The following is an 18,564-nucleotide window of genomic DNA, read 5'->3' on the forward strand; positions in this document are numbered from 1 at the left end:
CAGTAAAACGGTCCTCTGGTCATGAGATGCAGACACAAGATGGTAGGAATTTGGCACTTTTATCCTTTTTTTTCTTCCCCTTTTTTAAACATTTTTAGTAACAACAAATCAATACAAAAAGTACCTGGGGAAACAAGGATATATAAAGAATACACCAAGGACAATTGGGCTAGGGGCGGGGCTGGACTAGGGGCGGGGCTGGACTAGGGGCGGGGCTAGGGGGTACAATATCACATTACACAAGGACCTTAAGGGACATACAGACATTTATAATTCTAACAGTTTTTTTTGTTGGCAGAGTATTTAATTGTCTTAAAATACCATTACATTTATTTTTGCAAGGTAATAAAATGTGGTGTGTTGTTTGTAAATGTACATTTGTGAATATGAAATTTGGCAAAAAGAATGATGAAATGAACATCATAAAATTATTTCAACTTATTTCTATTGTAGGTAAAGAATCCAAGCAGCACATCTCTCCACAATAATGTAACATCTTCATAAATGTGTTCAATTATATATCTACTGATTGATGTCTTGCCACAGATTCCTTACATGAATACAAAGCAACAAAAAAAAGATGCAACACTGTTTCTGGGTGGTCATTACTAAAGGTACAATTTGAATTTATGTTTTTCTTTTACTTCTTCGTATAGTGGTTGGTAGGATAATATTTATGAATAATTTTCAAAGAAACGTCCTTAATTTTGTTAATAAGTGGGAATGTAGGTACATCCAAACTTTTTCCCAACACATATTATCAATAAAACCATTTCAATAAGGCATGACATAAGGTATAGATCCAACATCCTGTTGAAACAAGGCTTGTAGAGCCCTACTGTTGTTGCTAAAAGAAAAACAAATCTTTCTACTGATGTGTCAACAGGGGTAATCGTCGGTATGTCCTGAGGGTCAGGTCTTGACAAGTTCCTGAATAATGAAGAAACACCTGAGGGAATGGCATCTAAAACAATTGTAAAATATTTAGGTGTTACAGGGACCTTGTAAAGTGATAATAATTCCTTAAAATGAACTAAAAGACCCTCTGAATTTACAAGTTGGCTCACCAATAGGATATATTCTAAAATCAAGGCAGTATTTTTATACAATATTTACATTTACATTTAAGTCATTTAGCAGACGCTCTTATCCAGAGCGACTTACAATATGGCCCGACTTTTCCATATATAATATCTGTGTGGAGAAAATTATACTTATAAACTAAGGACCATGACAAGAAAACCATGTCTGAATTTGTCACTTTACTTATGGTATAACTGGTCCGTCGTACGCCAATGGTATACATATGCGATGTTGTGATACTTTTAATGATGAGCCACAGAGTTTCTAAACCCAGAGTTGCAACATTGCAAGACTTCCGGGAACGCGAAACAGACCAAACAGACTTGGCCGTTTTTGGGGGTTTGAGAGAAATGAAACATTCTTCCGTAGTTGTTTTCTCGAAACATAAAGGCTCAATCTAGATTCAAAACAATGTCAAGTAGTTGAACATGTTATTACTCCAACCTCCTAAAGGTGACCAACCAATTTTCGTCAAAAACAACTTTATATCGAAGGTGTGCCTTTGATTTGACGGCCAGCACACGCGTAGTTCGGCGCGAGACGACCGTTAGACCCGATGACGTGTTTGTACTCATGAGCCTACTTATCCAACGTCGCCATGACAGCGCCTATAAGTATTTCAGTTTGAGCCTATCTTCATACTGTACTGTCTGTGAATCAGTTTTAGCCTATCTTCATAATGTACTGTCTGTGAATGAGCGCTTGGTTTGTGACTTTGTCTAGTAAGCTCGATGGATAACACAATTGACGAATGTTACTCTCTTATTCAGTGATTCGTAATTTGTTTTCCAAAATAGGTTTCCAAAAATACAGATTTATTTAGATTTGTACTTTACTGGCTCCAATGTGTAACTTACATCCGTGTTGCTGCCTCTACCGCGCAGACTCGTCACTGCGGTTCACTGCGTTTCCGTGTTAGCTGGGCTGGCTAGCTGATAGTGGCTGTCGTCAGGAGAGCCTACGATCGACTCCGACTGGATATTGTATCGATGGATAAAACAAATATTTTCGACAATGCATTAATGTTCATAAACTGTGTACTTGTGAATTATGCTATGGAAAGTGCGGTGACTACACCGTCCGTAACATGCGATATTATCAAAACAAGATATTAGCCAAGTGTGCGTCTTAAGAGCAGTTTACGTTATCTAGGTAACTGTTACCGCTATATAACATTTATGGTGGCTTCGTTGATCAATTTTTTGTGTTTTGTCCTCGTCTGTATTGGTGGAAAATGAAGAAGTTCAATATCAGAAAAGTGCTGGACGGCTTGACTGCTTCTTCCTCTGGCACTGCATCTCCACAACCAGGAACTAATCAAAACGATGTGATCCAAGAGACGCTACAATCGGAGCATTTCCAGCTCTGCAAGGTGGGCTACGATCAACTAAGCCGGCGACGATTGTTTTGCTGGGAATCATTGAAGATAACAGCGCGTGATTTCTAAAACGTCGACGTCGGCTAGTCAGTTTTCTGTGTGGCAATAGTAGTTTGTATTTTTGTGTCTATGCTGATATTGCATTGGTGTGGATCTCGTAGCTAGGGGGTAGCCATCCAGTTAGCTACTAGTGTTGCTAGTTGTCAAACCTGCAGAGGAATGTATTGCTAATCAACTGACTGCCTCCCACGGTCCCCGTTTCTGATATTGCCATTTGCCATAGCTTCATAGCTGCCTAACTAGTTAGCTAAATGACCCAGGCTGGGGGTGGGTATAATTTGTGGAACGTTCTAACAGGAATATGTTCCAAAAACTTCGTTGCCAACAAATAACGCATATAATGTAGCACGACTAATTAACCTTGCTAACGAATAGGCATCAACTCACCACGCAGTTTATTCTTAATGTTTGTCCATAGGCTACCAGAGTGAGGACAGACATTTTTAGGAATAAACGTGGTGAGTTAAACACAATGAAATAGCCCACTCCCTAACCGGTATCTTATTCGACCGCAATACAACTTTGTACGCGTTGTTTGTTGGAAACCTTGTTATTTACGAAGTTTTTGGAACAGATTCCTGTTGGAAAGTTCCACAAATTATACCCACCCCCAGGCTAGTGACTATTAGTGTCCACAACAGCCAGCCATAAATTAAATCTGAATAATCCAGTTTCTCTGGATTATAAATAGATAGCTAGGTCATCCAGACATTGGCTAGCTAGCTAACAAACTACAGCAGCTGTCCAGTGATCTGACAGTGAAAGAACATAACTTGTTGTCAAGATAGCTACCGTACTAGAAATCTTTGGCTTTTTTGGTTCTGAGAAAAAGCGACACACTCGGCTAGATATTGATTTAAACTGAGCATAAATCGTTGGTATTTAAATGAAGATTAATGCCTCTCAATGTTGGACAGTTTCCTGGTTATATAAAACATGAGATGACATAACCGTACTTAACTGTCTGTAAAATAGTGCATCTGGATGTAATCTAGCAGCTAGCTAATGCAGATTGTGTTCTTCTCTCCTCCAGACTGTGCGCCATGGCTTTCCCTACCAGCCCTCCTCCATGGCCTTTGACCCTGTGCAAAAAATTCTGGCCATCGGGACTCAGAGCGGAGCTGTGAGACTGTATCCTTTTTTCTTTTAATAGGAAGGAAACTAAACTACCAATATTGACAGTCCCAGTGCAGTGCCCAAAACAATACAGATGATTGCTTTAGGACCAATTTCCCAGACAATGGCGTAAGTCTTTGTTTAGTCCTTGACTTAAAAGCATGCTCAATGGAGATTCTATGTTGGTAGAGTTGATATGACCTTATATTGGCTTCTATGAAGATCATCATATACAGTTAATGGAGGAAACTGGGGTTATAGAGGATCAAACACTATTACTATCTGTATGTCTGAGCAGCAGAGTCGGGTTGTGTCCCAAATGGCACCCTATTCCCTATATAGTGTATTACTTTTGACCAGAGCCGTGGTGAAGCAAGTTTATGTTATCAAATACAAATATATAGCTCAGTTGTATAGCTATACATTAGCAGGTTGTATAGCTCAGTTGGTAGGGCATGGCGCTTACAACACAAGTATTGTGGGTTATTTTCCCAGGGTCACTATACTAAAAATGCAGGCATGACTCTGTCGCTTTGGATAAAAGCTTCTACTAAATTGCATATTATTCTATTATACACAACATTAAGACCACCTGCTCTTTCCATGACATAGCTTTCACCTGGATTCACTTGTTCAGTCTATGATCCCTTATTGATGTCACTTGTTAAATCCTCTTCAATCAGTGTAGATGAAGGGGAGGGGACAGGAGAAAGAAGAATTTTTAAGCCTTGAGACATCGATTGTGCATGTGTGTCATTCAGAGGGTGAAAGGGGCAAGACAAAAGATTAAAGTGCCTTTGAACGTGGTATGGTAGTAGGTGTCAGACGCACCGGTATGATTGTGTCAAGAACTGCAGCGCTGCTGGGTTTTTCACACTCAACAGTTTCCTGTGTGTATCAATAATGGTCCTCTAACCAAAGGACATCCAGCCAACTTGACACAACTGTGGGAAGCATTGGAGTCAACATTGGCCAGGATCCCTGTGGAACACTTTCAACACCTTGTAGAGTCCATGCCCTGACAAATTGAGGCTATTCTGAGGGCACAAGGGGGTGCAACTCAACATTTAGGAAGGTTTTCCAAATGTTTTGTACACACAGTGTCTGTAAGCTACATTTGAATCCTGGTAAGTTGACCAGCGCTGACCTTGTGTTTAGCCAAGCTTTAAGCTGGTAGTTAGCATAGCTTGAGGGCGATAGCTATCTGCAGCTGGTTAGCATAGCTTGGGGGATAGCTATCTTTTTTTATTTTACCTTTATTTAACCAGGCAAGTCAGTTAAGAACAAAATCTTATTTTCAATGACGGCCAATGAACCCCTAGTGGGTTAACTGCCTGTTCAGGGGCAGAACGACAGATTAGTTCCATGTCAGCTCGGGGGTTTGAACTTGCAACCTTCCGGTTACTAGTCAGTCCAACACTCTAACCACTACATTTACATTTACATTACATTTAAGTCATTTAGCAGACGCTCTTATCCAGAGCGACTTACAAATTGGTGCATACACCTTATGACAACCAGTGGAACAGCCACTTGCATCTAAATCTTGTTGGGGGGTGAGAAGGATTACTTACCCTTACTTACCCTATCCTAGGTATTCCTTGAAGAGGTGGGGTTTCAGGTGTCTCCGGAAGGTGGTGATTGACTCCGCTGTCCTGGCGTCGTGAGGGAGTTTGTTCCACCATTGGGGGCCAGAGCAGCGAACAGTTTTGACTGGGCTGAGCGGGAACTGTACTTCCTCAGTGGTAGGGAGGCGAGCAGGCCAGAGGTGGATGAACGCAGTGCCCTTGTTTGGGTGTAGGGCCTGATCAGAGCCTGGAGGTACTGAGGTGCCGTTCCCCTCACAGCTCCGTAGGCGAGCACCATGGTCTTGTAGCGGATGCGAGCTTCAACTGGAAGCCAGTGGAGAGAGCGGAGGAGCGGGGTGACGTGAGAGAACTTGGGAAGGTTGAACACCAGACGGGCTGCGGCGTTCTGGATGAGTTGTAGGGGTTTAATGGCACAGGCAGGGAGCCCAGCCAACAGCGAGTTGCAGTAATCAAGACGGGAGATGACAAGTGCCTGGATTAGGACCTGCGCCGCTTCCTGTGTGAGGCAGGGTCGTACTCTGCGGATGTTGTAGAGCATGAACCTACAGGAACGGGACACCGCCTTGATGTTAGTTGAGAACGTCAGGGTGTTGTCCAGGATCACGCCAAGGTTCTTAGCGCTCTGGGAGGAGGACACAATGGAGTTGTCAACCGTGATGGCGAGATCATGGAACGGGCAGTCCTTCCCGGGAGGAAGAGGAGCTCCGTCTTGCTGAGGTTCAGCTTGAGGTGGTGATCCGTCATCCACACTGATATGTCTGCCAGACATGCAGAGATGCGATTCGCCACCTGGTCATCAGAAGGGGAAAGGAGAAGATTAATTGTGTGTCGTCTGCATAGCAATGATAGGAGAGACCATGTGAGGTTATGACAGAGCCAAGTGACTTGGTGTATAGCGAGAATAAGAGAGGGCCTAGAACAGAGCCCTGGGGGACACCAGTGGTGAGAGCGCGTGGTGAGGAGACAGATTCTCGCCACGCCACCTGGTAGGAGCGACCTGTCAGGTAGGACGCAATCCAAGCGTGGGCCGCGCCGGAGATGCCCAACTCGGAGAGGGTGGAGAGGAGGATCTGATGGTTCACAGTATCGAAGGCAGCCGATAGGTCTAGAAGGATGAGAGCAGAGGAGAGAGAGTTAGCTTTAGCAGTGCGGAGCGCCTCCGTGATACAGAGAAGAGCAGTCTCAGTTGAATGACTAGTCTTGAAACCTGACTGATTTGGATCAAGAAGGTCATTCTGAGAGAGATAGCGGTAGAGCTGGCCAAGGACGGCACGCTCAAGAGTTTTGGAGAGAAAAGAGAGAAGGGATACTGGTCTGTAGTTGTTGACATCGGAGGGATCGAGTGTAGGTTTTTTCAGAAGGGGTGCAACTCTCGCTCTCTTGAAGACGGGAGGGACGTAGCCAGCGGTCAGGGATGAGTTGATGAGCGAGGTGAGGTAAGGGAGAAGGTCTCCGGAAATGGTCTGGAGAAGAGAGGAGGGGATAGGGTCAAGCGGGCAGGTTGTTGGGCGGCCGGCCGTCACAAGACGCGAGATTTCATCTGGAGAGAGAGGGGAGAAAGAGGTCAGAGCATAGGGTAGGGCAGTGTGAGCAGAACCAGCGGTGTCGTTTGACTTAGCAAACGAGGATCGGATGTCATCGACCTTCTTTTCAAAATGGTTGACGAAGTCATCTGCAGAGAGGGAGGAGGGAGGGGGGAGGGAGGATTCAGGAGGGAGGAGAAGGTGGCAAAGAGCTTCCTAGGGTTAGAGGCAGATGCTTGGAATTTAGAATGGTAGAAAGTGGCTTTAGCAGCAGAGACAGAGGAGGAAAATGTAGAGAGGAGGGAGTGAAAGGATGCCAGGTCCGCAGGGAGGCGAGTTTTCCTCCATTTCCGCTCGGCTGCCCGGAGCCCTGTTCTGTGAGCTCGCAATGAGTCGTCGAGCCACGGAGCGGGAGGGGAGGACCGAGCCGGCCTGGAGGATAGGGGACATAGGGAGTCAAAGGATGCAGTAAGGGAGGAGAGGAGGGTTGAGGAGGCAGAATCAGGAGATAGGTTGGAGAAAGTTTGAGCAGAGGGAAGAGAAGATAGGATGGAAGAGGAGAGAGTAGCGGGGAGAGAGAGCGAAGGTTGGGACGGCGCGATACCATCCGAGTAGGGGCAGTGTGGGAAGTGTTGGATGAGAGCGAGAGGGAAAAGGATACAAGGTAGTGGTCGGAGACTTGGAGGGGAGTTGCAATGAGGTTAGTGGAAGAACAGCATCTAGTAAAGATGAGGTCAAGCGTATTGCCTGCCTTGTGAGTAGGGGGAAGGTGAGAGGGTGAGGTCAAAAGAGGAGAGGAGTGGAAAGAAGGAGGCAGAGAGGAATGAGTCAAAGGTAGACGTGGGGAGGTTAAAGTCGCCCAGAACTGTGAGAGGTGAGCCGTCCTCAGGAAAGGAGCTTATCAAGGCATCAAGCTCATTGATGAACTCTCCGAGGGAACCTGGAGGGCGATAAATGATAAGGATGTTAAGCTTGAAAGGGCTGGTAACTGTGACAGCATGGAATTCAAAGGAGGCAATAGACAGATGGGTAAGGGGAGAAAGAGAGAAAGACCACTTGGGAGAGATGAGGATCCCGGTGCCACCACCCCGCTGACCAGAAGCTCTCGGGGTGTGCGAGAACACGTGGGCGGACGAGGAGAGAGCAGCAGTAGCAGTGTTATCTGTGGTGATCCATGTTTCCGTCAGTGCCAAGAAGTCAAGGGACTGGAGGGAGGCATAGGCTGAGATGAACTCTGCCTTGTTGGCCGCAGATTGGCAGTTCCAGAGGCTACCAGAGACCTGGAACTCCACGTGGGTCGTACGCGCTGGGACCACCAGGTTAGGGTGGTCGCGGCCACGCGGTGTGGAGCGTTTGTATGGTCTGTGCAGAGAGGAGAGAACAGGGATAGACAGACACATAGTTGACAGGCTACAGAAAAGGCTACGCTAATGCAAGGAAATTGGAATGACAAGCGGACTACACGTCTCGAATGTTCAGAAAGTTAAGCTTACGTAGCAAGAATCTTATTGACTAAAATGATACAGTACTGCTAAAGTAGGCTAGCTGGCAGTAGCTGCGTTGTTGACACTACACTAATCAAGTCGTTCCGTTGAGTGTAATAATTCTACAGTGCTGCTATTCGGGGGCTAGCTGGCTAGCTAGCAGTGTTGTTTACGTTACGTTGAGTTAAAAGAACGACAATAGCTGGCTAGCTAACCTAGGAAATCGGTCTAGACTACACAATTATCTAGGCTACCCTGCCGTCCCATCTAATAGCTAGCTGATATTTCTCTGTCAAATCACAGTTATGCCACGGTAGCAAGAACCAGTGTCTGGAATGTGTTTAATGAGACACTTGTTTGACAACATCTTCCTACTTGTTTGAGGTATCAAATAATATAGCTTGCTAGCTAGTGTAACCAACTCACCGTCACCAACAGCACCAGGCACAGTCTCACGTTTGACATTTCACAGAATTTGTAGGTAGTGTTGGATGTAATCAATATCCTGGCCATCTGATTGTTGAGCAACTTTACGGAAGGCCATTTTCACGAGAGTAGCTATTTGAGTTCCCGATCCATTTGAGCATTGCACATCAAGCTACTGCCAAAGACACTGTGTTGTCTGGGGATCGTTTTGCATTGCACAGTGCGCCGGGTGGACTGGGTTTGCACGTTTTTGACCGTTCCATTGGTCCTCCTAAGGAGACGTCTCCGCCTGCCTGGGGTACCGAGACATGCAAATCGAACTCGCCCAGTCTTTTCCCAGAAAACACAGCGCCACCACGTGTTGATAGGCAAAAAACGTATGCCTTTGAAGGTCATGCAAACGCATGTCACCAGTTTATATCGTTCCCAGAACAGAGAATATTGTTTTTGCATCATGTCGTTCTCTGTAATTTAGGTGTTTTTCATTGTTCCTTCTTGGTCTGGTGATTATTGTAAAATATGTCTCCAATTAATTTACCTACTTAAATAATATGATATTATTATTATTATCAGTGATCTATAGGGATGGGTGATCTAGCATATAGCAGTGATCTATAGGGATGGGTGATTGACCATAGAGCAGTGATCTATAGGGATGGGTGATCTACCATATATCAGTGATCTACCATATAGAAGTGATCTATAGGGATGGGTGATCTAGCATATAGCAGTGATCTATAGGGATGGGTGATCTAGCATAGAGTAGTGATCTATAGGGATGGGTGATCTAGCATAGAGCAGTGATATATAGGGATGGGTGATCTACCATATAGCAGTGATCTATAGGGATGGGTGATCTACCATATAGCAGTGATCTATAGGGATGGGTCATCTAGCATATAGCAGTGACCTATAGGGATGGGTGATCTACCATATAGCAGTGATCTATAGGGATGGGTGATATACAGTGCATTCAGAAGTATTCAGGCCCCTTAACTTTTCAACATTGTTACGTTACAGCCTTATTCTAACATGGATTAAATTGTTTTTCCCCCATCAATCTAAACACAACCCCCATAATGACAAAGCAGAAACAAGTTTTTAGAAATGCTTGCAAATTTATTGCAAAAAAACCCTATATATCACATTTACATAAATATTCAGACCCTTTACTCAGTACTTTGTTGAAGCACCTTTGGCAGCGATTACAGCCTTGTCTTCTTGGAAATGACACAACAAGCTTGGCACACCTGTATTTGGGCAGTTTCTCCCATTCTTCTCTGCACATCATCTCAAGCTCTGTCAGGTTGGATGGAGAGTGTTGCTGCACAGCTATTTTCAGGTCTCTCCAGAGATGTTCGGTCGGGTTCAAGTCCGGGCTCTGGCTGGGCCACTCAGGGACGTTCAGGGACTTGTTCCGAAGCCTCTCCTGCATTGTCTTTGCTGTGTGCATAGGGTTGTTGTCCTGTTGGAAGCTGAACATTCCCCCCAGTCTGAGGTCCTGAATGCTCTGGAGCAGGTTTTCATCAAGGATCTCTCTCTACTTTGCTCCTTTCATCTTTCCCTTGATTCTGACTAGTCTCCCAGTCCCTGCCGCTGAAAAACATCTCCACAGCATGATGCTGCCACCACCATGCTTCACTGTAGGGATGGTGCCAGGTTTCCAATAGACGTGACACTTGGCATTCAGTCCAAAGAGTTCAATCTTGGTTTCATCAGACCAGCGAACTCCAAGCTGGCTTTCATGTGCCTTTTACTGAGGAGTGGCATCCGTCTGGCCACTCTACTATAGAGGCCTGATTGGTGGAGTGCTACAAGGATGGTTGTCCTGAAAGTTTCTCCCATCGCCACAGAGGAACTCTGGAGCTTTGTCAGAGTGACCATTGGGTTCTTGGTCATCTCCCTGACCAAGGCCCTTCTCACCCGATTGCTCAGTTTGTCCAGGGGGCTAGCTTTAGGAAGAGACTTGGTGGTTCCAAACTACTTCCATTTAAGAATGATTGAGGCCACTGTGTTCTTGGGGACTTTCAATGCTGCAGAAATGTTTAGGTAATCTTCCCCAGATCTGATCCCCACATCTCAAGGTTGATCAATGGAAACAGGATGCACCTGACCTCAATTTAAATTCTCACATCAAAAGGGTCTGCATACTTATGTCAATAAGGTATTGCTGTTTTTTGGCAGGCACTGATAAGGGTGGAGAGATGTGGTTTAGTGAGGGAGCTGTATGACCCAATGGGTGAATAAACTTGGTTTAAGCTTCACTAATCATATCCTAGTCCTTTAAGGACGTTATTGTTTGGTTATAAGCCAACTCTTAAAGAAGTTGACCTGCTGAAGATCCTTGCAGGATATAAACACTTTGTTTATTAATAAAGGTACATGGTGGAGCTTATGAGTGTGTGGGCTCTATTTCTTTTATACTTCCTAAAGAACACCCACACACACACACTAATAATGGGGCGGCATGTAGCCTAGTGGTTAGAGCTTTGGGCCATTAAACAAAAGATTGCTGGATCGAATCCCCAAGCTGACGAGGTAAAAACTTGTTGTTCAAGCCACTATTCCCCGGTAGGCTGTCATTGTAAATAAGAATTTGTTCTTAACTGACTTGCCTAGTTAAATAAAATAATGTCAGCTGTTTTTTCACCCACCCGCAACTGCCTGACTATATGTGACAAAGTAAAAATCTAAGGCCTGCACCTGCAGATGTGCTGCACGAGTGGTAGAACGACACCCTGTTCTCCCCCCCGCAACTCCCGTACGGACTCGAGAGAGGCGAAGGTCGAGTGCCATGTGCCACCGAAACACAACCCTAAGCCGCACTTGACACAATTCCCACTTAACCCGGAATCCAGCTTCACCAATGTGTCGGAGTAAACACCGTACACCTGGCGACAGTGTCAGCGTGCACTGCGCCCAGCCAGCCACAGGAGTCGCTAGTGCGCAATGGGACAAGAACATCCTTGCCAGCCAAACCCTCCCCTAACCCGGACAACGCTGGGCCTATTGTGTGCCGTCCCATGGGTCTCCCGGTCGCGGCCGGCTTTGACAGAGCCTTGACTCGAACCCAGAATCTCTAGTGCCACAGCTAGCACTGCAGTGCCTTATACCGCTGCGCCACTCGGCAGGCCCAGCAAGCCTATGATTCTTCTATAATTTCAGACATTTTGGTAGGCTGTTTGTAGTCAGTCAACTTGTCTATAATTAGAAACATGCAGCTTCTCTTCTGTCATTAGTTGTTGTCCTAGAAGACTAAATAAACCCTAGCACACCAGAATGTCATAAATCAATAGAATGAATGCTTCAATCTAGTTGACATCGGTAAAACAGGGGAATGATTTTCTGTGCAAAATTTCCAGATTACATCAGTTTGACTGGTTTTTAAGGACATTTTAAAGCTGTTAAAACGACCCATGTTTCTGATAAGATTTTTGTTCGGCTTGGATGCATATTTTATGTGGTTGAGATACTATCAGCTTTTATTAAGCTGATAAAGATGGCTCCTTTTCAGACGGTCCCTACCCACGCATTCATTCTCTCAAGATGCTGAAATAAATAAATCATATTTCTCCACTCCTGTTCCAAAGTCAAAACGTACATTTGGTGTATTATTTTACGGCAAGAACTGCTTAATCATTATTAAATTATGTGAGCGATTATAAACCTACAGTCAGTTTCCAGATTTCAGTTTGTCTGCTATTCCATTTAACCCATCCAAGCAGTAGGTAGGCCTAGCCTATAGTTCCTTTGACGTGCCATGTTGAAGTCCCCGTCTTGTGACTGTTGAATTTGTATAGCACCTCACAATCATCACAGATAATATAGACGGCACTGCTGCCATCCTCTTTTACCACTTCACCAAGTCTTTCCTAAACTTTAGTCTACTGTTCTGGCCCTCCCTTCTGGTTATTTTCAACTCGCAACTTTCTCTTATTGAATTCAACTCTGACATTGTCCTTTTTGTCTCAGTCGATTGACTTGAACTTTTTCTGCCCAAGTTCACAAAAGCATTCGGCAATTGGCAAATAATTGGCGAGCATACAGTTAGGCCCTAAAAGCTTAGGCTTATGCTACGCACTAATGACATATGGATTGTGTATGTGTGCCATTCAGAGGGTGAATAGGCAAGACAAAAGATGTAAGTGCCTTTGAACGGGGTATAGTAGTAGGTGCCAGGCCATTAGTATACTCGTTGTATATGAATTGCACAAAAATAATGTATTGTTTTTTTCTTTATTTCATGACTATAAACCCTTGCCACGCAGATAAACCGTGGGGACTGCGGGTTATGAGTCAACCCGTGCATCATTAACACACACACCTCCATGTCCTAATAGTGGCTGACCTAATGGGGATACTGCCGTTGAAGGCAATTGGTCCGTTTTTCATGAGAGTGGCAGTATCGATCCCCCTCAATGGCCCCAGAGTTGTATAATGCAGCCACAGCTCACCAGATGTAAACTTGTCTACAAACTATAAAAGTCTACTTTTACAAGATCTGTCTCTACTACTACAGTGTTTTTATCTCTCTTTCATGGATTTTTCCACTAATCTAATCCATGTATTCCTATGGCTCTTGGCCATTATAGGAACACTTTAGTAGTGGTTGACTAATACAGTCGTTTGGAGGAAGCTCATTTAACCTATTGCCTAACAAAAACTATATTTTTGTAGTTACATTCTTTAAAAATCAGTCCAATCACTGGTTTCTCTCTGTTAATTGCTGTTTCTTATTTTTAAATCCCTGATCCTCTCCAGTACTCAATGCTAATAAGTACTTGGTGTTCAGGCGTATAACTGAGGTGATGGATTGAGTGAATATTCATTAGATATTCTTGCACAAATATCAAAAGGCAGATGAGCCAGTTCTCTGTTGTGTTTTATATTGTAAGCGGTCTGTTTTATATTGAAGCACATTGTTGTTTGTCAACAGAACACATATTTGAGACATGTTCATATGATTGGGACAGAGGGTTTTAGTTCATGGAAGCCTCTCAATGCAAATTCATTTGAGTGTGGTACCGCAGGGTAGCCGGGTAGGGCCATTGTTTTCTGTTTTTACAAATGACCTTATACAGGCTTTATTCACTGCAGTCCAGTTTTAGAATGGGTAACTAGCAATATGCTGGTGCTAAATATCTCTAAAAACTAAAAGCATTATTTTTGGGACTAATCACTCACTCAATACTATACCTTGTTTTTAGATTTATCATTGAATAATGTGGTTATTGAGCAAGTTGAGGAGACTGAATTGCTGGGTGTAACTCTAGATAGCAAGCTTTCATGGTCAGAACATATAGACTCAATGGTTGCTAAAATGGGAAGAGGTCTGGCCACGATAGGGCGTTGTTATGCCTTCTTGACATATGTCGGGCAGACAGACCTACAGGCCCTAGTTTTGTCACACCTGGACTAATGCCCAGCTGTGTGGCAAAGAAGGACATAGGTAAATTTCAGTTGGTTCAGAACCAAGCAGCACGTAGATGTCAGTAACATGCATGTCAGTCTCCTGGCTCAAAGTTGAAGAGAGATTGACTGCATCACTGTTGGTCTTTGTGTAAGGTATTGATGTGTTGAAGGTACCAAACTGTCCAAGCAGTTGGCACACAGCTCGGACACTTATCGTTGCAACCAGAGGTCTCTTCACAGTCCGCAGAACAGAGGCTGGGAACTGCACACTATTAAATATCGCCATGACTACATGGAACTCTCTGCCACCCAGGTAACTCAAGCGAGCAATAAAAACAGTAAAAAAAACAGATAAAAGGACACCTCACTGACAAAGGGGACTGTGAAGAGACAGACATATGTGTATTGTAATTTGCACTGCGTATGTATTAGACCTAGATATTCTAGGCTACGTGTGATGTTTTAGATGTAAGTATTTCAGTACTTGACTAATAATGTTTTGTAGTATGCAGTGTGTCATGTTTCATGTGGACCCCAAGAAGAGTAGCTGATTCTTTTGCAGCTTCTAATGGGGATCCTAATAAATACCAAATTATGACTGTCATCTGATATGAACCCTCTTGCTGTTATGAAATGTTGCAAGGCCAACTGCTGTGGTTTACCGATGAGGAAGTGTCTTATCAGTCAGCATCCTTCTCTCTCTCTCTGTAGTGCTGTTTCACTGAGCAGACCTGGGTTCAAATACTGGTTGAAATCTTTAAAAAACTTTTAGTGTTTGCTCTAGCCTGCCTGGAGTGCCAGATGTGTGGGGTTTACAGTTTTGGGACTATTCTATTCATCCAATTAAGCCAGGCAAACTCAATCATTGCAGATTTGAAATTTTATCAAATAGTAGTTGAATCCAGGTCTGTCTACTAAGAATAGTTAAGTGTTGCTGATGCTATCATGGGGACCAGGGTGCTACGTGTGACTCAGCATCCTGTGCCATGTCATGCTACAAGAATGTGTTTCATGAGAAGTGGAGCACATTAACTAATTGGATAAGTTGATTGCGTGGTGATGAATAGTACATATTCTTGTCAGCAGCACAAGCAGCAGCTATGTTAGCTGGAGTCTTTATAAACAGGGTGTACACTACATGATTTTGGCTGCAATTTAGCCGTCCCAGACAAGTTTTTGATATCGGAGACACAATTCCCACGTCGTTGACTACTCGGGGCGCGCGGCTGTCACCGACGCTCGTTTAATGTGAGCTGGTCAAAGACAGAATCTGAGGGTTACCGATCTCGTCTTTGAGCAGGCCCAATCGTCCTGAAATCCGGCACTCAATCTGCAATGCTCTTGTAGTGTGAAACGCACAACGACAAGTTTTGAGAAAGGTGATCAGCAATAGCCAGTTAGAGCTTTTTTTCTTTTAGCCAGAATCACCCAGAATGTATTGACTCGATGAAATACTAGTATGCGTTTGTACTTTTGTAGTATGTTGGCTAGGTATTTCAACTCTGTATGGCAAGCGGGAATGTCTGACTAGCCACGTAACAATCTAATCACATCATGGTTTTCGCAAGACAGAATGGCAATGAGGATCCTCACGACCAGGTGAAGAATCTTGTAGTAAAACATGTCAAGAAAGATGGTTGTTCTAATGTGAGAGGCTCAATGATGTTAGGATTTTGAAAGTTGTGTAGTATCCATCCAGCTTTAGCGTTTAGCCTACTAGGGCCTAGACAATCAACATGAAGTGCTTTTGGACTTGGAAGAATTAACACCACTCACTTGATGACAAGTATTGTGTAGAGAATTGAGATGACATCCCTTTTATAACTGCATAAAATAGCAATGAGGAATTTCCACAGTTTTGTTTGTGGTGGTGTAAAGGACTTAAGTAAAAATATGTTCAAGTACTACTTAAGTAGTTTGTTTAGGTATCTGTACTTTACTATTCATATTTTTTAAATTACTTTTACTTCACTACATTCCTAAATAAAATGATGCACTTTTACTCTATGCATTGTCCCTGACACCCATAAGTAATTTTCAATGCTTAGCAGCAAGGTATGTGGTCCAATTCACTCACTTGTCAAGAAAACATCCCTGGTCATCTCTACTGCCTCTGATGTGGACTACTCATTACACAAATGCTTTGTTTGTAAATCATGTCTGCGTGTGGTAGTGTGCCCCTGACTATCCGTAAATAAATAAATAAAACAATTGAAGAAAATTGTGTCGTCTGATCTTCTTATTATAAGCCGTTTCAAATGATTTATACTTTACATTTTTATAATTTTATTTTGAACCCGTTTTCTCCTCCAATTTCGTGGTATCCAATTGGTAGTTAGTCTTGTCTCATCGTTGCAACTTCCGTATGAACTCAGGAGAGGCGAAGTTCGAGAGCCGTGCGTCCTCCGAAACACAACCCAACCAAGCTGCACTGCTTCTTGACACAATGCCCACTTAACCCGGAAGCCAGCCGCACCAATGTGTCGGTGTCAGCACCGCTACACCTGGCTACCGTGTCAGTGTGCACTGCGCCCGGCCCGTCACAGGAGTCACTAGTGCGCGATGGGACAAGGTCATCCCTGCCGGCCAAACCCTCCCCTAACGCGGAAGATGCTGGGCCTATTGTGCGCCGTCCCATGGGTCTTCCGGTCGCGGCCGGCTGCGATACCTTTCTATGAAGGTGTCTTTTTACATTTTTACTCAACTATGACAATTGGGTACTTTTTCCTCCACTGGTCATCAGGGCGGCAGATAGCTTACTGGTTAGAGCTCTAATCCTGAGTCGATTAGGTGAAATCCGTCAATCTTCTCTTGAGCAAGGCACTTAACCCGAATAGACCCCACTCTCCAAGGGTGTCTCAGGGGAAGTGGGATATGCAACAAAAAAAAAAACACATTTCCATTTCACACCACACACACTTGAACAGGGACTTGTGTGAAACAGGACAAATATAAGCACGGCCAATTTGATGAAGTGACGTTATGGCCCTCTGATTAAACGATATTGTGATGCCCACACACAGTTGAGCCAGGTTAATGGAAGTATGTTGGGCTGTAATGTAACCCCACCCTAGTTTGTTCAAGGCATTCAGAGGTTGTTTGATAACAGCTTTGTTAATCCTGTTCAGACATACAGATGTTATTTCGGTGTGCCTGTCAGATCCAAGCTAACTGGATACTGTAGCACTAGCATGCATAGAAGGCCTCATCTCTGAGCGTGTCTGCCATCTGCTGCTTTCCATTTGCTTATCATATTCACTGCCAGGTACAGTAAGGCTGAGGCTGGCAGTCAGGGTGCTTTTGTGTTCCTACTGGTCTGCCTGTTGGGCCAGCTGTCATCTTTTTGACTGGCTCTCTGTCTATGATTTTAATGTTTCTTTTTAGGTTGCCTTACTCTTTGTCCAACATTTCTTTGGGTGCAGTGAAACTCCATCTTGAAATAAGGTTGAGTTGTATACATATTCAGACTGGACTAATTCGGAACTACAAAATAATTTGGCTCATTAGCTTTGATAAGTTAACAACCTTATAGACTAATACAGGATCAAAAACAGTTGACGGAAGAGTAGTCAAGGTGTTGTCCCGGGTCTTGTTCTTCTGTGTTCGTTGTATAGACATGTTATCCTCTGGTGACTCCAGAGTATTTAGGTTTACTTCCTGAAACAACTGTGTACCCAGGTAATGTTACTTCCACTAATTTCCTCATTCCGCTGTCCACTTCACACCTGTCACACGGCACCTGCTCCTCCTTTCATTGGAACGGTATCATTATTCTGTTCTGTGAAATCAGCTTTCTATCCATCTTTCTTTCTAGTGAAAAGGGGGCCATTTTGGATTCAGCCAGAGAAAGAGCGGTGACTCCACAGTAGCTCTCTGCTGCCTGCCTGCAAAAAGAGACATTGGTAGAGCAGCACCCACCACCTTATTAAATGATCCCATCTACAGAATGTCAAGAGGACGGAGGCATTCCTGGCTTCCTGCCTGGCTTCCTGCCTGGCTTCCTGCCTGGCTTCCTGCCTGCCTGGCTTCCATGCTGACTGGTGCATGGTTATGAATAAATAACAGTCATTGTCCACTGGTTTTTATTTATAACTCCCCAACTCAAATGTTGTGCCAATTGTGGTGAAGGTCGACTGGACCGTAACTGGTTAAAGCTGACTGGACCGTAACTGGTTAAAGCTGACTGCACCGTAACTGGTTAAAGCTGACTGGACCGTAACTGGTTAAAGCTGACTGGACCGTAACTGGTTAAAGCTGACTGGACCGCAACTGGTTAAAGCTGACTGGACCGTAACTGGTTAAAGCTGACTGGACCGTAACTGGTTAAAGCTGACTGGACCGTAACTGGTTAAAGCTGACTGGACCGTAACTGGTTAAAGCTGACTGGACCGTAACTGGTTAAAGCTGACTGGACCGTAACTGGTTAAAGCTGACTGGACCGTAACTGGTTAAAGCTGACTGGACCGTAACTGGTTAAAGCTGACCGGACCGTA

General features: G+C 44.2%; 1 protein-coding gene across 4 annotated transcripts in view; it reads left to right on the forward strand.

Annotated features, from left to right (window-relative positions):
- Positions 1-1,504: 1,504 nt before the first annotated feature.
- Positions 1,505-18,564, forward strand: part of LOC118369042 (syntaxin-binding protein 5-like) — a 60,039-nt gene continuing 42,979 nt past the window's right edge. The window contains exons 1-2 of one of the 4 annotated variants that reach the window (XM_052496549.1): positions 1,505-2,455; positions 3,555-3,652. In XM_052496549.1, coding sequence (XP_052352509.1) covers positions 2,318-2,455; positions 3,555-3,652 — 236 coding nt within the window. In that variant the 5' untranslated portion in view covers positions 1,505-2,317. The remainder of the gene's footprint in view (positions 2,456-3,554; positions 3,653-18,564) is intronic. The other 3 variants (XM_052496550.1, XM_052496551.1, XM_052496552.1) reach the window with 3 other exon arrangements.

This window comes from Oncorhynchus keta, chromosome 35 (genome assembly GCF_023373465.1).
Source record: "Oncorhynchus keta strain PuntledgeMale-10-30-2019 chromosome 35, Oket_V2, whole genome shotgun sequence".
NCBI classification, from domain to species: domain Eukaryota; kingdom Metazoa; phylum Chordata; class Actinopteri; order Salmoniformes; family Salmonidae; genus Oncorhynchus; species Oncorhynchus keta.